This window comes from Leuresthes tenuis, unplaced genomic scaffold, assembly GCF_036924035.1.
Source record: "Leuresthes tenuis unplaced genomic scaffold, fLeuTen1.0.hap1 SCAF_5, whole genome shotgun sequence".
In the NCBI taxonomy this organism is placed as follows: Eukaryota; Metazoa; Chordata; class Actinopteri; order Atheriniformes; family Atherinopsidae; genus Leuresthes; species Leuresthes tenuis.
This window is the reverse complement of record NW_027325359.1, coordinates 15541245-15560826: the sequence shown is the minus strand read 5'-3', so window position 1 is coordinate 15560826 and position 19582 is coordinate 15541245. Positions and strand designations below refer to the sequence as shown.

The following is a 19582-nucleotide window of genomic DNA, read 5'->3' as shown; positions in this document are numbered from 1 at the left end:
GGTGTGTTGTGTGTGTATCGATGCCACATTTGGAACAGAAGACCTAATTCCAGCAACCTTGGAATTAATATGCGCCAAAGACATATAAATGTTTAAAGAAAGAGTTACATTCACAGGTGGTTGAGACTGACAGCGCCAAGATCATGTGAGTCTTCCAGATTCAGACTGGTTGTGATTGGCTAACCAACCAGACATCTTGGCAGCCAACAAATTACAGAAGAAAGCAGTATTGATAGATGTTGCAACTCCAAGCGACAACAGCTTGATAATACCAATAGCTGAAAGAGGCAGTTGAAAATATGTGGGAAGTGAAGGCAACAGTGGTTTTTGGATAACTCGGGTAATTTTGGATAACTAACTACTGAGAAAGTGGCTTCAACAGATCCCAGGAACAACATTGTGGATCTAGTCCAGATATATATGTTGTTGTTTCCCAAAGAGTAAAGCTTGTAGCTCGAGTTGCTGGTATTCTCCTCTCAAATTAAATGTTTTCCTTTCTTTTTATTCAAGGAAGGGAAATACTGCTCTAAAGAAAGCAGTAGACATCTTGCATTTTGAATTAAAAAAAAAAACAAAAAAAAAAACTTTGTGCTGTGAGACTTTAAATGGATGCAAAATGCTTTAATTAATGGTTTACATGAAAACTGCATGATTGCAACGCACTGCTGACTAAAACCTCAATGAGGAATTCACTGCAAAAAACATCCCAACAACATTTTCTTCTATCTTTTCAGACATATCAAGAAAAACCTCCAATGAGATCAATGAATCACATCCCACAAAATCAAAACACAATTTTCAAGTGAAGGTAGTTTTATTGTCATAAAAAAACAAAAACACAAAAGTTATCTACCCAAAAGTATCAGTAATTACTGATCATACATTCATCCCAACAGCAAGAAACACAGTTCCTTGTGTACAGCAGAAAAAGATGACAAGCAAGTTGTTCTTTTTGGAATGATACCCTTCAGCCAGCACCCCCCCTTTTCTCATATCATGGAAGTGTCACAACAGTGTCCTTTTGCATTTTCAATTCATACAATTCAGTGCATTAGATACAAGGCAGCCCAACTAAATTAAAATCATTTCAATATCAAAAGACTGAAAAAACACAACCAAGAGAAAAAAAGAAAAGTACAACGCTGCAACCTTCAGTAAACCAGGTGGAAAAAAAACACTGAATAATCCCAATAATATTAATGTAAACAAAAACAGCAAAACTTAACTGAGGTCTTCAGCTAATTGTAAGTGTAGAATACAGTCCCTGCACTCTCAAGCATTGGTTACATCTATATTTCTATAGAAATAAGTTTTATAAGAGAATTTAACATCCTGAGATGACAATTCTCCACAACACAGTAAAAACAAGGCCGGCATCAGGACGAAACTGAATAAAAAGTCAATAATACAACACATTCTGCAACCATTAAAGAAATACAGTTAAACACAGGCGGATTATTCGGGTTAGCCTTTATGGTCTGCGCAGTGTTGGGGCGTGTCCTGAGCTCCATCTGCTGCAGACGCTGCAGTTAGAATCAAGAAAGTGACTGAGATGTCATGTAGACTAACCGAACATTAGAGATGTCCAAAACAGATGAAAATGCTTCCTTAGAAAGCAAACACAAGCAAATTGAAATGATTTGCCGCTAAGTACTTATAGTGGTCACCTTTTCAAAACGTACATGTTACTCTGCCCTGGCAAATAAAATGTGTTAACCAGCACTCCAAAGGAGGATGTGAATCTGAAGTTGAAGGCACCATACAAGGGAGAAAACTCCAGCAGCACGAAGGCAGTTACAGCTGAGGTGGTTCTGGAGGTCTGCATCTGCGCCTGTTTCACCACCTTGTCTGGCGAGGTATTGCTGAGAGAAAGTGTCAAAGGTGAGGAGTGACCATAGACCTCCAAAAAGACTCCAACCCTCAAGTCTCTAGCAATGAGACTCCTTTTCATCTACAGGGAAGTAACCGTCCTTAGTGGGTGGAGCTTTCTGCTGGAGGCTGTCCCCCTCTGCTGCGAAGATGGCCAGCAGCCTCTCCTGTTCCTGCTTCGTCTTCGGTAAATCAGTGGAAGGAGTGGTCAAAAGTGTGAAGCGCTGCAGATGGTGGATAATCAAAACACAGAGGACAATTATTTTTCTATCTAAGAGCAACGGAAATCTCAATATGCTACAAATCAGGGAGGAGAGACAAGAGTCTGATTGTGCTTGTATTCAGCCATTTAAACTGATGTAATACTTAATCAATGATCAATGTCAAAGCACTGAATGTTCTTTTTCCACTTATAAGTCACTTTGGATAAAGGAGCCTCCTATATCTCTAAATGTACCGGTAAGTGTGAATGAAATCAGTAATATTGTGCTTATTTTGGTAAGCAGCTCAGCTTTGACAGCACAACAATCTCCTGTTATTATTAGGATTGTTTTCTTACATACAAAAGAAAATATACTCAAACCATCTAATAGATAAGAAATCACATAGAAGTAAACAGACATAAAAGTAGCAGATGCACCTGTTTTGGTTTGTTTATAACTGGTATGATGGACTAAGAGAAAAATTCATATTTTCAGGCCAATTCATCGCTCAAGTGTTCATGCACCCCAGATGAAAATAAGCTCTGTCAGAACTTACAAATTCACATCAAGTAAAACTCTATCACATAATGTACAAAAATCCATAAAATAAACCATTTAACGATAATTACAAGTGGCCCGTGGAATCAAGTTATGAGATTCTGTGTACACTGCTACGTATGGACATAGGACTGAGGATGGACTCAGATGCTTATCTGAGAACAGATCCACTTCAACTAGCACATTGCAAACAGTGACACAAGCCAAAAGACTTACTTCTTTCAGTGTTCCTGGGGTGCAGTAGAGCTTTGCTGCCACCCAGAGAGGGATGCAGAGCATGGAGGACAGAGCCAGAATCCAGCCAATCGCATTGCCCCACCATGGGTACACATACTCATTGTTGTACTTCAGAGGAGAATACTTGATCAATGCAAAGGCAAAGGTTCCCTGAGAGATATGAAAGGATATGTTAGGATTCTGTGAGGGTGAAATGATGAAATACCTTCACACCACAGCTGATAATTGTACTTCACTTTATCTAAAACACAGTTAAAGTGCGCTGACTAGTTGAGGTACTTTGGACTGCGTTTTTAATGCTGACCAGCAGAGGCTGCTCCTCTTTAATGAGCAGCGTAAAAGCATGCATACAGAAAATGAATGTAATACCCACAAAGCATGTGGCAGGGGTGAAGACAAGCCAGCAGTATTTGATGACAGGGCTGGGTCGATAGCCAATCATATCCTCTATGTTGTCATAGAAACGATCAGCTCCTGTTAGCAAAGAGAGGATAGAGACACAGTTGAGACTTGCATCTGTATCTAAAGTAAAACATCACATTTGTCAGTATAACATGCTTGGTTTTACTATAGTGTGCTTGACTGAACTTGAAATAACACTGCTCAGCTTCTCAATCTATGCCTGTGACATTGCTGCATGAGCAGTGAATTTGATTCTTTACATATAAACTCATTAGCAGCAGCAGTACACTTACCATAAATCCAAGCAATGCAAACTGTCTCAAAAACAGCGACAAAAAGCAAGCACATTCCACTGGCTGCGTAGTAGTCAAAGAGCTGGAAAATGTACATGCCTCCCTGAGGGTGAAAGCAGAGATCACAACCATGCAGGTAAATCTACGAAGGAGAACATGCACGCTGTCAAACCAGTTCACTTCAAATACTTTGTCGTGAAAAAAAAAGGATCTCCCTCAGTCGGCAACGCCTTATCATGATTTGTGCTTTTAATTTCCTTGTTCAACATCTCCTTCAGCGGAGTGTTTTTGAACAGTCAGTGTGACACATGATGATTTTCTTCTTGTGCTATGCCATGAGACGAACCTCTGTCAGCATGATGAGCCCCATGAGGAAGGATACCACAGCTATTGCCAGGATGAAGAGCTCCCTGCGGTTTTTACGACGGAAGACGGAGGGATACATGTCCACCATGGCTGTCACGAGGCTCTCCACACAAACAAACTAACGAAAGAAGCACTAAAGTATGAGATACTTGTTCACATGTTTGTGTATGTAAGCACCCCCTTTTGTAAAATAGCTACAAGGTAAATTAGCCAAACTCTACTTATCAAAACTGCAGTTATAACAGAGAACTACGTTCCTGTTCCTGTGCGCAGTTTGGGGTTTATACATGTTGATCTCACCTGACTGTCCAGTCCGAGAAAGACAATCATAATGAAGAAGCAGCAGGCCCATAGGGGTGAAAATGGCATCATGGACACAGCGCGAGGATATGCTATGAAGGCCAAACCTGGACCTAGACACAGATCCCACTCAGTGTTAACAATCTTACTCATTTGGCTGTCAATTATATTTCTATCAACTGTTTCAGTGACGTTGCTACACTCACCAAACCAAAGAGGAAAAAAATACTGACATTTCCGTCTTTCTACTAGAGTTTTGCTATTTTAAAATGTTAAAATGTTAGTTAAATAAACGTTTTAAAGTGGTAAGCCGTGGAATGCCCTTAAAACCTGGAGACAATACCTTCATTTCGGCCAAGAAAACTATTAAAAATTACAATCAAGCAATAAGCTGCAGAACTTCCTTTCTTAAATTAGCTGAGCTCAAACAAAAAAGCAGCGTGTTTGCAAATGTCGTGTTCTCCCTCAGGATATTGTGTCTCCATAAGCAATAAAAGAAAAACAAACCAGATTCAGCCACTTCAGAAATGGGCACGTTTTGCTCGTAGGACATGAAGCCCAGGATGGAGAAGATGGCGAAGCCAGCAATAAAGCTAGTACCACTGTTCAGGAAGCAGAGGGACAGACAATCCCTGGAAATAACAAAGACAAATGATACGGTGTAACCATTAGGTAAAGCACATGGTAACGGGTTCCATCTAGGCCACAGACTTAATTAACTTCATGAAAATATAAATTGGTGGCTGTTATATTGATGTAAGGCATTTGGAGCTATAATGAAAAATAAACAGGACAAACATTATGAGAAATGAAGTGACATCAGTCGTAATTACAATTATACAATTCAAACCATTACCTGTAGCAGTTGTTGTTATATTTGTTATAACTTCCCAAGGCGGTGAGGCAACCCAGGCAGATGGCAAAAGAGAAGAAGATCTGAGTTCCAGCATCCATCCATACCTGAAGACAGAAGGGAAACAAGATAGAAACAAGAGAAATTCCAAGCAACTAAAGCACAGAAGACTGAAGGCACAGGCAAGTGTCTTAAGTTGAGTGTTGAGTGCCACACAAGTTTTCTGATTCAGTGTTAATGAGGAGTTTTTACACTGTTAGATTTTCTTTCCAGAAACACAGACAGACATTACGACACAATACTGTATCCGATGTCACAAGCTGATTGAAGACACCTCTTTTCGCATCTTGGAGAGGATGTGCTGTGAAAACGTGTTAAAAGACACGACTTACATCGTGATCATTACTCACGGTTTCACTGTGGCTCTTCTGTGAAACCTGCTGTGCCTCGAGGTGGGCAGGTGTTGTACCTCGTCCTTCAGGGCATAGGACTTACGGACATACCAATGAGTCACTTTTAGTCTATTCACCTGAAGCAAAATAGTTTGCATGAAATGTATGCTAGCATCTACACCAGCGCCAAACCCTCAGCCTTCTAGTGCAGCTCAGCAGAAAGGAGGCTGTCACATCCAAACAGGAGAAAACAGCTGTGTGTGGTGACGATTGATTGGAAGCAACAGTGGCTACAACTGTCACTGTTAACTGCCCTCAACCACAGCACCACTGGACTCACAGAAAAAAGTTTATTTATAGCTGCTATTATTTGTCTGTGAAATCACAAAACCCCAAACCCTAAAACTCCATCTTTTACCTCCGCCACCCTGGCATTACCTGCCCAGAAAAGCCTATAACCCCACCTCCACCCTTTAAGGCCTAAAGTGCAGCACTTCTTTTTCTCTTAGTCACATTTCAAAATTCTAATTAGGCTTCTTTTTCTTCTTGCAGCTCTGGTAAAGAGTTCCCAGAGCACTGGGGCATGTTGGCAGCCAGGACTGAGGATCTGATTGACTGGGGGTCCAACACACAGCACAAGCATTGGACACAACATCGCACAAAGGCAGATACTCCCAAGACAGCAATTCCACCAGCCTAGCTTGACTTGGCCAGCACTCATGGGGTTCTTATTCATCCCCTGAGCCCTGAGAGGGAAGGAAGAGGGAGGCCGGGGAGTTGGGGGGGGGGGGGGGGCTTTTGGATTTTCATGCTGGAACAGGAGGTTTTTAGAGCTTGGTGATCATAGTCCATAAGATGAAGTTTAGTATGACTGTAACAAAATGCCACTAAAGAATGCCATAACAAGGTTTTTCTAATCATGTCTGAGTACTTTAAACATGTTTGTGTGGCATTGCAGGAAGAACCTTTAGTACCTTAACTACTTAACCCTTTAACTTCCACACTGAGAAAAAAAGCAAAGGAAAAATGTCCTTGGAGCAATGCTAATCAAAATCAAGGCTTTTTTTCTTTTCTTTTTTTTAAAAAACAAATGGTTAGGTCGACACTTTATGGTAAAATCAATAAAATTGGACAAAGAAATGTCACAACACATACTTTCTTTTAGACCTAAACCAAGTTTTACAGATGGTTTAGGAATATAGTCAGTGAAAAATGAGCTAGTTGTTAAAGGGTTAAAAATACCCATCAAGGAGTGTCAGTGTATATTACTTTTTTTAATCTGTTTGGCTAAAATCGAAGCCAATGACATAAAGTAGTTTGTACTTAATTTGTATTTTACATTTAATGCTTTGCGAAGCTTTAAAGGCTTACAGACATAAATCTGTGAGATCGTTTAAAGTTATATCTGCAGGATGTTTGGGAAATTGTGCATGTGAGTGTTCATTTGACAGCAGGTTCATTGTTTTCAGCCTACTTGTGGATCAGTCAGTCTTTCCAAGTCGGGGTAAAGGTAGAAGTGGATCCCCCTGGAGGCTCCTGGAAGGGTGACTCCTCTGATCAGCAGGACCAGTAGCATCACATAAGGAAAAGTGGCTGTGAAGTAAACCACCTGCAGGGAAAGAAATCAAGTCCTCACACAAGTCCTTATAACAGCTCCTTCATTTGACACATTCTTACCTCTCCAAGAGAGTGTTCTTGCTCAAACTTAACTTCTATTGTGTGTTAAAAGTTTTATACAGTTTTGCTCAAATAAAGAAAAGATGGGACTAATAATGCTTCCGATTATTAGTTAATCAATTTAAAAGTTTATTAGATGCTATTGTTCACTAATTTGACACCGACTGTATGATTTAATCTATAAGAAATACTGCTTATCTGTAATGAACAGAAGCCTAGTAGCTTCAAATATTCTGTTGGTGGCTTTTTTTTAGTAGAAGGACATTTTCACCTTGCCAGTGGATTTGACTCCCTTCCAGATGCAGAAGTAGCAGATGACCCATGCAATGGCCAGACAAATAACTAGATCCCAGTTCAGCGAGCCAATGTGGTCAATACCTGAAGAAATTCTCAGCACTCTGCGCCTGGAGTACACACACAGGACCAATGTCAGAAATGTCTCATCTACTCTTTCAAATCATTAGATTCTCACAAATGGCATATCAAAATCAGCCAAACACTCAGATGTAATAGTTCTGATGGATATTTGATGAATTTTCTGCCATGTACTGTGTCTTGAGGACATGGGCAAACTAAAAGGCACTTACTCCCAGAACTCAATGACAGGAGAGGTGGCGTTCTCATGGAGATTGATTGAGCTATTCCCCCTCTGAAATGCCATACAGGAATCTTGAATGAAGAATAAACAAAAGGACATTCAATCGTGTGAAGAAATCCAGGCTTTCTCTGAGGTTTCCAAGTTACACTCAGGCGGGAGAAGCAATGTCACCACTGAGACAAAGTGAAGTGCTGCAGGAACATTCACTTCCTTGAAGTAAAACAAAACTATGAATAAATGAAACGATGAGGGGAACATTCAGTTTTGATTGAGGCCTCAAGCACATTAAGGACATTTTTTTTTCAAACTTTGCAGCCTGTTTCTCATTCTGAGGCTTTTTCTTTCCCTCTGTGAGCTGAATGTTAGCTACATGCTAGCATGCTATAGCGATAAAGCTGATGTATAGCAAATTTGTGGCACCAGAGGAAAATATGGAGAATCATTCAAGTGATAAGGATTCATCCTATGTGATGTTAAAAGTAAATTTAGCAATTGGCTAGTTTTTGAGACAGTTTACTAAGCCTGTTTGAGGCTTAACTTTTCATTTTCTGTTTATTCAGGCCTTAATGTACCTATTAAGACAGAGACCTGGTTATATTTCAATAACATTATTAATATGAATAGTATATAAACTACAGCTCAAAGGCTGTGGGCACTTGTTATGATTGTCATTCATGATTCACGACTCTTATCAACAACTGACGAGAAGAAAAAGCAGCTCTGCAATAAATGGCTTGGCCCCTACAAAGTCCTGACCTCAACAACATGGAGCAGGTCTGGGCTGGATTAGTTTGAGAGCTTGAGAGACGGCATAAATCCACAGAGAAAAAAACTATACGCACTCTCCAAAGGGCTTTAAACAACCCACTGGCCTATATATTAGGTTTAATGCTTCAGTGTCTCGCATCTCACCTGTGTTCCACGTATTGTTGCAGCTTGCCCAGGGCAGATCCCAGGTGAAGGAGTTGGACAGAAAGAAGATGGCCCAGGCCAACACGACAATGTAGTAGATGTTCAGCAGAGCAACAATCACCTGGGTGGCATAACCCACTCCTGGCAAATAACAGAAAAATAAAGTGAAAATTTCATTATAAGTAGAAATTGGGTATTCACGAATAGATTTTTTTTTTACACATTCATTATTTCATTGAAGTTTCATAAGATTTGTAAAAGTTATGCTTTCCAGCCCTCACAGTTCTGCGCACCACTTCTCTACATTTGTACAGATGTGTGATATAGCTGGACATACACACAGAGACACATTAAAAGAAGCATGTACTGTGCATACTAATTCACAAACATACACACATGCAAACTCTTTGCAGTGACATGTCTTAAATTCCACTTTGTTATTTACAACCTCTGTGATCTATAGCTCAGTGTTTCATAAAAACGTCCATACTTTGACTGAGACTCATGACTTATTTACTTTCTTAAAACAATGAAGTCGAACCCACACAAATAGACTTTTATGAAGCACTTTCAGTAATGTCATAAAGTGATGTCCACATTAAGTGATTTTTAAATGATTAAATGATAATGATTAAATGATCTCTCTTAGTAAAGGTAGATTACCCTCAAACAGTGGACAGATCTTCCTCCAGCAAGTGATGCCTCCTTCGCTGGTGTACTGACCCAAAGCCGTCTCCAGGAAGAAGACAGGGATCCCACAAGCGAACAAGAAGATGAGGTATGGTATAAAAAATGCCCCTGCACAGATTAAAGCAAAGGTTCAATATGCAAAAGCTCAAGATGCTCTGAAACAATCTAACAGAAGAATGGTATGTATTCAAATGGATTCAAATACGCAGTCTCTTAGTAATGTTTAAAAAAAAAAAACCACACATTTTTTGTGTGTATTTGTGGTGTCACAGTGGAATCACGGATGCTTGTACAGAAAAGGGAAAATGGTGAAAAGGCCCACCACATCCACCCATCACATAGATCAAAACACGTGTTTTAAACAAGCACCTCTTTCTGTTCACGATCCGTCCACAGCACCCTGAAGAATTCCTACAATTCCTACAATGCTTTTGAGTTTTATAAGCCAGCAAGATATTAAAAGAAAGCTCTCACCTCCTCCATTCTTATAACAAAGGTAGGGGAAACGCCAGACATTTCCCAGGCCAATAATTTCTCCAGCCACTGACAGGACAAACTCAAGCTTGTTGCCCCACTGACCCCTGTCTGTCATCTTCTCATCAGTGCTGGGTATGATGTCTAAAGGCCTGTTGTGCCCATTGGAAGCCTCCAACTTGGACATGTTCTCCCTATCCCCCGTGTGACCTAAGAGTTGGAGAGAATAAAAGTAAAAACAAAATGCAAAAAACATATATTCTGCAGGATGACTTATTTGGACATTAATTAAAGGATAATATGACATGGCCATTTCATCATAGACACATCATCTGACAGACAATACAATATTGGTGTGTTTATCCTGTTGTTTATCGCTGTGCTTTAGTCACATCTGGAAGAAATTAAAATGAGCTTATTCTGGGTTAGAATGAGAATAAAACCTGATATTCAGGAAAAGTTGCCCAGTTTGGTCAGGAAGGTTTAAAGTACATCTTGTAATGACTCTGGGTTTAAAATATAAAAGTCCCATTCATTCAGTCACCCAACTCGTGTCACTCCAGTAAATCGCTTCATCTGTGAGCCAGAGTCAAAATGCTCCCTGTTGTTCACCGTAGTCTTAAAAAAGGGTTTCAGTTAAGTCCAGTAATATTTCTGACACACAAAATGTATTTCTTTATTTATTTTTTTAGAGGTTGAAACTTAATTGTACAATTAAACACAATCAGTAAGAAAATGAATCCTTCGATGTCTGACCAAATGATGGGTTTACTTGATTGTTGAGGCTTTGGCAGACCTTTGTTGTAGCTGTCCTCAATTTTTGTTTGTTTGAGGGTGTTTCAACCTTTTTATTTTATATTAGGAACGAAAAATGCAGCTCACTGCCTCTATGTTAAACTTATGCTTCTGTTCTTGAACATTCTTCTCTTTATGGTATACTTTGACAATGATAAGTGTATTTTATAGAAAACGGCTCTTACTGAGCAGGAAGTTGTACATAAGTATTTATTTATCATGGAAACTATCCTGTGATTGTCCACCATTTTTGACTCCTGTTGACTTACCAGCCTGTATAAGTTGATTTGTCTTCTCTAAAGGTTCCTTCAACCACTCCAATAGTTTTGTTTTATTTTTGCAAACTAAAGATGACCTTGTGCAATGCATGTGGTGGGTTCGCAGAAGCAGCATCCAAATGCAAATGCCATGCTTACAATCAAGAAGAAAAGCCTACCCGTGTCAATAAAACAGCAACAATAAGATTCGAGTATTAAATGTAGACTTGCTTAAGACCTTTATAAGAGAAAGAAAAGCATTTCAGGACCTTGGCTAGCTCTCCAGAAGTGGTCCCTTTTAATATTCAGTGACCTAGATATGCTTGTTTTTTTTGTCTACATGAGCTTTGTCTATGCCTTGGAAGAGGTCAGTAATGGCTTGAGGTTACATGACTGTGTTTGAAGTTGGTCAAATCCTCAGCCAGAGCCTGTTTGGGGCCATTGCTGCTGAAAGAATTTCCCTCTGTGGAGGAAACAGACAGCTCACTGACTGTGCTCACTCCTGTCAGGTTGCATTAACAGGCTCTTTACCGGACCCTCTATTACCCCCTTTCCTCTCTCCGGAACACATTGTGGTCACTGCTGCAGACCAAATTTAAAGGAATTGGTCATCAGTTCTGCAGGAAACATGTTCACACTAACACAGTTACAAGAATGCACCCAATCAGTTTTCATTTTTTCAACATCTACACGAATAAATGTAAGTTATGCGTCGCGTTGGCTGGTCTCATGGAGCCTGTTTCCCTGTAGACTTTCTTTGCTTCCAATTTCAGCACATGGGATGGAAATTCCATCTATTCCCATGTCTCGTGTGAAGCCACCTTTAGGAATGTGCTCCTGCTGACAGAGGGAAGAGGTCGAGCACAAGCTTGACTTTGTATGTGCTGTGTGCATGGGGTTGGAAATTGGACCCGTTTTAGAGGCCAAAATCTCCAGAACAGGAGCCAAAATGTGGTAAAAATAGAGTTCCTTGTTTTTCGAAGGGCAGTTGGTGGGAATGAAGGCTTAGTGCAACAAAAAGCAGAGCAGCCCCTTGCTTTTGTGCTGGCAAATGACAGTCCTCTCTGGCCTCACAGCCAGACTTTCTCTCACTTTTTCACAGTCTTTCTCTGGACCGAGTACCTCACTTCAAAAGACATCATTGTCAAAGGTGAAACTACTTGTCATCATCATTTATAGCAGCGCATTCTGGTAAAAATAAAAGGTTTCCACATTTTATACAGGACATAAGAGGAGCAGCACACTGTGCGAAAAATATTCCCTGACTGGAAATGACCTCATCTAGGCACAGTGGAGCTTTATCCCAGGACAGACCGCCAAAATTGTCTCCTTTGAAACAACCATGGGCTGACTGAGTAACTGAGGGGAGAGGAGGGGGGTGACTGACAGACTGACCTACTGAATGACTGACTGGCTTCCCTGGTTCTTTGTAAAAGAGTTTGATGATATGTGGATACAGGTGATATGATAAACAACACAGTGTTTGCACAGCTTTGTCAAAAGAGTGAACAAGAGTGGTAAATAAATCATGTGGCTCTGTCCAAAGGAAGGAAAATTCACCTGTTTGCACATTAGACTGTATGGAACTCACTTGTTGGCTGCAGCCTCATGGTAACACAACATCCAACAAGACAACATTTCCTTACCTACAATAGAAATATTCAGCCATATTACTATCACTGAATTGTTACACGTAGATGCTTTTGTATGGAATAATGCATATTTCCTTATTCTGGTCCTGGGGACCCCTTCCTTAATGTGTCCCTGTCACAAGACCTGATTAAAATCAATGAATCAACTCATCTGCTTGTCATTAAGTACCGTGGAAGCAAGATAATAACTATATATTTGACATTTAAATGGATTGTTTCGGAGCAGAGAAACATATTTACATGTTGGCTTCCATGTTGGTAAGAAACACTGGTTTAATGTGAAAATGTTACATGCGCATTCAGTCTGGTCTCACTGAAAGATGTGAAAGAGTTTTGGAGCAAAGAAACTTCCTATCAGTGGAGATGGACAGCCCCCGAGATAACATGGTCAAACATGGTCCTTTTAAATCAAAGTTTACCCGCCATTTAAAAAATTGTGACAGTTTTGTTTATTCACTTTAATTTATTTTAGATGAACAGGTATTTTTCCCTTAAGCAGTCTGCCAATTATCTGTTTGTGGTGTTCCGCAGGGCAGATGAGTTACTCTTGTAGGCTTGTAGCAGCATGCCATGGATAGAGGTATGGGAGGAGGGTGGAGACCAAGAAAAGTCACTTTTGACAGAGCTAGAGAAATGCTGAAGGGGAACTGGACATGATACTTCTTCAAAGATTTTGTAATACAAGCAACTCCTTTCACTTTTTGACCAACAACTACAATCTACAGTACAACAGTCTACAGTTACAATCTAAAGTATAATCTAAGTTACCTTAGCAGCGACAGCAGTGTTGACTTCAAGTATGAGGTGAAAGTGGACAAAAAAAAACACTGATAGAGAAAGTTGTGTTGCTTATGTAGGAACAAGAGCCTGATGACTGTAAATAATGGTGTCCCAGTCCTGTAGGCCTTTGTGGCATCTCATTTCCAGGCAGTAATCAGGCTCCTCTTACACGTGAAGCACAGTTACCATTCATAACGCGTCATGCCCAGAGGCTCTCATAGCTGGGTAAGTCTTGAAGGTTACACAAATTCATATCTATTAATGTTTCACAGGTCCATCTGATGTAATATTTCAAATGACAAAAGCAGACATGAGGTAGAAATAATCAACCTAGTTAATAGAAAATTGTATATATACGTGCATGCCCACACGTAAAAAAAGTAGGAGCATAAATTGAGCATAAAAACAAGAATTCATAAAAAATGAGTGGACTAAATAATGACACTTTGATCTACGACACGTGTTTTGAATTTCAAAAGCAGTGTCCGTTGTACTGATAATGCTGGAGAACAAATTCATAGGCGTTAAGAAAAGAAAAAAAAAGCAAGCTTAGTTTACTTCCATTTTTGTTGTTTCATGCTGGAGCACAAAAGCACATTGAGAAACATTAAAATCAGCTTCTGACAAGCGAACAGAAAGATTTTCAGCACAGACCAAACTTTACCCGCAAGTTTTGACCCTCAGTTTGGCAGCCTTTGACTATTTGTTTGGATTTAAAACTGAATGTAGACACAAGCTCGGCTTCGTTGCGCTGGTAAATGCAGATATTCCTTTTGAGCAACAGCTTTCACTTAGCTCTGTTATCAGCAGTCATAAAATTGTAAGAAGACTACTATTTTCAATATATCTCAATGAGCAGCAATTCATTTATTCATTACTCATCTATGATTGGAGAAACGTATCACATAAATATGGTCACTCACCTTTCATAATGTGAAATGGCAGTTTTCAGAGGAGAGTAAGGAGTCAATGCAGACCTGTTACCGTTTCAGGTTTCACTATATAACAAGCATGGAGGGGCGGAGATCTGAGAAACTCAAAACTTTGGTGCAGCCTACGTTGAGCTTTTCCCTTCACTTTGCCCCTTGTTGGAGACACTCCCGCCCCCTTTATCCATTCAGACAGCTCACACACACAACTAGAGGTCTGTGCCGCCTCAGTGCTTTGGGCTGATTGCGTAACTTTTTGACACATTCATTCTCTCATGGCCAACACAGAAAACCACCACAAACTAAAAAGAAAAGTCAAGCTGGATTTATGAACCTTCAGACCGTGTACTATAGGCATGCACATGTGTGTGTGAATTGATGTGGAGTGTTATTGAAGCTGGCTTGAAAAAGATTTCGATACTACAACGGATCTTCTGCAAACCCTGCAGTTCTGAACGACTCGTGCAGAAGATTCATTCCAATATTTCGGCCACCTTTTTCTAACTGATGGTAATTAAAATGTCACTCCATCTTCATGATGCCCCTGCTGTAAACACATCCTTAATTCATCCCCCTGGTGAGCAGTCTTTATTCCCTGGACCAGATTTGCTCCTCACAGACCCAGCTGCTCATTCAGAGCATTTTCCCACCACAGGAGTCCAGAGAGGACTGGTTTGTTTTAAGGGTACAATCCAGAGGGTTTTTTTTTTATGGGGATGGGGTTGGAGGGAGTGATGTGCTTGTTTTTCTTTCTGCAATGTGTGAAATCCTTTTTTAATGCTTTTTTTCTTTTCTGGTAAACTCCTTACTGCCACCTCAGATCAAACTATAAGTCCAGACAATTACATAAGTGCCCTGTCAAATTTAAGATCAAACCGTAGGATCGTATTTTCAGAACAGCAGGTTTAACTGTAACATGTTCTCACCAACTTTTTAAACTTGTTTCAGCTCGAGTAAGGACACACACTGTGCAGGATTTTATGACACATTAACTTGACGGCATATTGTGGAGCTTGATTGAATAAATACATTCGTTGTGTAATATCCAGTTTAATCCATCTCATAAATCATTGGGTCTTATTTCAATTACTCCATGCCATCTTTGTCTCATCAAAGATGAGACACTCCAAACAGAAATGCTTGTGAAGACAAGCAGCAAATGTGCTGAGCTACAAAACCACAATTATTAGTATTATGATTATTTTCTATGTTTAATGTCTTATGTATGAAACATACACGTTATCACGTGGTGGGGAACTACGTTTGTGCTGCGGTTGATTTAACTGCATTTCAACCTCCTTTCCCTGTTTTCCATCTGTTTTGAGTTTGAGGGTGGAATTTGGCGCTATGGAAGAGCCACAAGTTTTGTAACTTGTACATACATTTGGTAATTTATGGAAAAATATCTCTGCAAGTACATATTTTTCAGAAACAAATCAAATCTAAGTATGTATCAATTCTGCCAGTTTAAAATACAAGTCAGTTATGCAAGTTCAGAGCTTTTGACCCACTTTTTTACATGCCTAACTGAATACCCAGTAGAGATGCTCAGTTTGACTCAAAAATTAGATTTTTTTTTAAACTGCTAACCGATCGCTGTCCAATCGACAGCTGTACATTTTCCACGTAGAATAAAGTTTGGTTGCAGGCGCAAAGGGCTTCCCTGTGTCTCAACTGGAACCTGAGCAGCATTAGACAATGGCTATGATGGATGTGAACTTGTCAAACTAAACAAGACATCACTACATAAAGAGTGGGAAATAAAAGTTTAGCTTTAATAGGAAAACATAGCTGTTCTGTGAATGTAAAATCGTGTACTTCCTTTTTTTTTCATTTTTGAAAACACAAAAATTGCTCTGATCATTTGCTGTAAAAAGTGGTTTGTTGCTGCAATTTTGCTTGCGTTAAGCCTATCGATTAATAAACAACCTAAACAGAACAATGAGAGTCCATGAATGACTTGTATCTCTTCTGTCCTTCTGCACTTATCTGCTGTGTTTAAAACTGTACAGTCACAGGTCAGACTGTTCTGATTGCACTCTGAAGGGTTCATCCAGTCACTCTGGATCCAAACTCTGGTTAAATCGGTGTAAACACACACAGTTCAAAGTTTCCTGATATAAGAGGTTAGAATTTAGTCCACAGCAGCTCAGGCTGTTATCTGTAGGGCTGGTTAATGATTAAGATTCAAAGACCCCAGTAGAGTGATCAGAAGAGTAATACACCTCTTCTAAAACTATTCCCCTTTTAAAGCCACATTTTCCGAGCTTGGCTCTGGTAGAAATTAACTTTATTTTGACCTAATTGTAGGCTTCTGCAAAATAATCAACCCTTGGTGGAATATATGATTATTCATACAGCCCCTTTGAAAGTTAAAGGGGAACTCCGGTATTTTTAAACCTAGACCTTATTTCTGGCATGCAATACGTTCATCTACTCACTGAGAACAGTTTGGTGAAAGTCGGCGTCCTTCGGAAGATATTTAGATTACTCGAGATCCGCGTAAATCCCACTATAAGCCCCCCGATAGCCGCCAATAACAACAACATTGCAGCTATGACCTAACAGTGCAATAGTACGTGTTCATTCATTCATTCGTCTTAAAGTATTGGTAAAATAAAGACAGATAATGCCTTATTTAGAGGCTGCATCATCAGTCAATGGGTTTACATGATGACATCAACTCGATTACAGCTATAGTTGGGTTATGCTCCTCATCTGAGCAAGGGTAATTATCCTTTGTTACAGTGAATGTATCGAATCACTGGCACAAAGAATGCAATACCACAGTAGATAAGTGGCGCTGTACCCATTTCAACTCTCGCTAATAGAGCCACTTCCGGTTGACGTCTTCACCACCAACAACAACAAAACTAAGGCATTCGGGAAAGATGGCAAACGAAGAGCAAGATGAAGCTGCGTCCCTCTACATTTGTGATGAGGATGATTATGGCACAAACACGATGCACAACGGCACATTCTCCATCGCGTTGTTTGTTTCTTTCTGACGGCAGCGACAACAACAGTAATATCGTCTCCTTCGACTTCCGGGGGACGATCGCGGGAAAAAATCTCGAGCATGCGCAGAACGCTCGATCCTATCCACTGTCGTCTCCAGGGACGTTAAGTGGGCAATCTGATCGAGTTATCCCGGGGTCTTAATTCGATCGCAAGTAACCCGATCCGATTCTATTTCTTGTCGGATTAAGCTTGTTACATGAGCTGAATAACTCAATCTTATTGTAATGTAGCCATTAATCCGATCCGATTGCCCGCATGTAACCGCACTGACTGTCCCCGTTCACTCCGTTATATGGATCTCGAGGAATCTAAATATCTTCCGAAGGATGCCGACTTTCACCAAACTACTCTCAGATGAACGTATTTCATGCCAGAAATAAGGTCTTAGAAATAAGGTTTAATAAGGTTTTAAAATACCAGAGTTCCCCTTTAATTGCAGCTGACTGCTTCCTCCAACTCTGTTGTGGTGGAATTTTTTTTCAGAGAGATAGAGACTGTTCAGGCCTGCAAATACCTGGGGGTGGTGCTGGATAATAAACTGGAGTGGTCTGCTAACATAGAAGCTCAGCTTCTCAGATCAGCTCCTTCAATGTCTGCAGTGACACGATATGCATGTTTTATCACACTATCGTTGAGAGGGCACTGTTCTATGCTGTTGTCTGCTGTAGGCGCCTGGACAAACTGGTGAAAAAGGCTGGTTCTGTGGAAGGCTATAGACCCTCTCAATGCTGTGGTGGAGCAACAGATGAGGAGGAAATTATATTCTGTTTTGGAGAATAATAAACATCCTCTCCAGAGCATCCTGGCAGGACAGAGGAGCAGCTGCAGTGAGAGGCTCATCTCACTGTGCTGCAGTGCTGAGAGGTTCAGGAGGTCCTTATGGCTTTTTAACAGTGACTTCTGACATGTTCTTCTCAAACTTATCTATTTAGTCATGTTGTTTTTGTCTTATATACAATAGTAATTTTTTTTTTGAGCTACTTGACTAATTTGAATTTGAATGAATTAAGTATTTTTCTATTCTATTCTATGTAATGATCAAATAACCGTCTGACTTTGTGATGAACTTGTGTCCTGTCCATGATGAACCCTGCCTCATGCTCGATGGCAGGTGGGAAAGGCTCCAGCCCCCCCTGCAACAACCTTCCAACTTCATGATAGGGCCGTCTGTAAAAGCCTGCCTTTCTTTTTGTCCTTTTGATTCATTGTGAGCAAGTGCCCTCTAGTGTTGAGAGTGAAAATGCATCACTTCAATGTAACGTGAACGACACAGAGTTGCACATCGCTGAGGGTATCAATACTCATCATGAAAGTGATTGATCGCTTAGAAAGTGTCATTTTTTCAATTATTTCGATACAAACACTTTGATCAGATTTTTCATTCAATAAAAACAACACAACCAATTAGTTATTTACACGTCAGAGCATACATATATCAGTATGTATGTATGCTTTTGGTCAGTGCTTCTATGGCACTAATTCCATCCTTGGGACAAGAATGTAATATTGAAAAGAATGTATAGCACAGACAATATATATATATATATATTATGGCATGCCGTTCAGGAAATTAATCTTTGAACATATTGAATGAACCTTGAATATATTGAATGAACCTTGAATATATGGAATGAAACTCTGAATATATTGAATGAACCTTGAATATCTGGAATGAAACTCTGAATATATTGAATGAAACTCTGAATATATGGAATGAAACTCTGAATATAAGGAATGAAACTCTGAATATATGGAATGAACCTTTGGATATATTGAATGAACCTTGAATATCTGGAATGAAACTCTGAATATATTGAATGAAACTCTGAATATATTGAATGAAACTCTGAATATCTGGAATGAAACTCTGAATATATTGAATGAAACTCTGAATATATTGAATGAAACTCTGAATATATGGAATGAAACTCTGAATATATGGAATGAAACTCTGAATATATGGAATGAACCTTTGGATATATTGAATGAACCTTGAATATCTGGAATGAAACTCTGAATATATTGAATGAAACTCTGAATATATGGAATGAACCTTTGGATATATTGAATGAACCTTTGGATATATTGAATGAAACTTGAATATATGGAATGAAACTCTGAATATATTGAATGAACCTTGAATATATGGAATGAAACTCTGAATATATTGAATGAACCTTTGGATATATTGAATGAACCTTGAATATCTGGAATGAAACTCTGAATATATTGAATGAAACTCTGAATATATTGAATGAAACTCTGAATATATGGAATGAACCTTTGGATATATTGAATGAACCTTTGGATATATTGAATGAACC

At 39.6% G+C, this 19582-nt stretch overlaps 1 protein-coding gene across 1 annotated transcript; it reads right to left on the bottom strand.

The window, feature by feature from the left end:
- Positions 1 to 795: 795 nt before the first annotated feature.
- On the bottom strand, positions 796 to 14348 carry slc6a13 (solute carrier family 6 member 13). The gene is made up of 15 exons (XM_072386260.1): positions 14232 to 14348; positions 9825 to 10034; positions 9324 to 9458; positions 8661 to 8801; positions 7738 to 7819; positions 7422 to 7554; positions 6948 to 7082; positions 5085 to 5188; positions 4736 to 4860; positions 4229 to 4341; positions 3909 to 4046; positions 3563 to 3665; positions 3241 to 3341; positions 2847 to 3017; positions 796 to 2093 (listed from the first exon to the last, which is right to left on the bottom strand). Exons 1-15 carry the CDS (start codon positions 14236 to 14238, stop codon positions 1929 to 1931), a joined length of 1863 nt encoding a protein of 620 aa, XP_072242361.1. The 5' UTR covers positions 14239 to 14348; the 3' UTR covers positions 796 to 1928.
- Positions 14349 to 19582: the final 5234 nt, after the last annotated feature.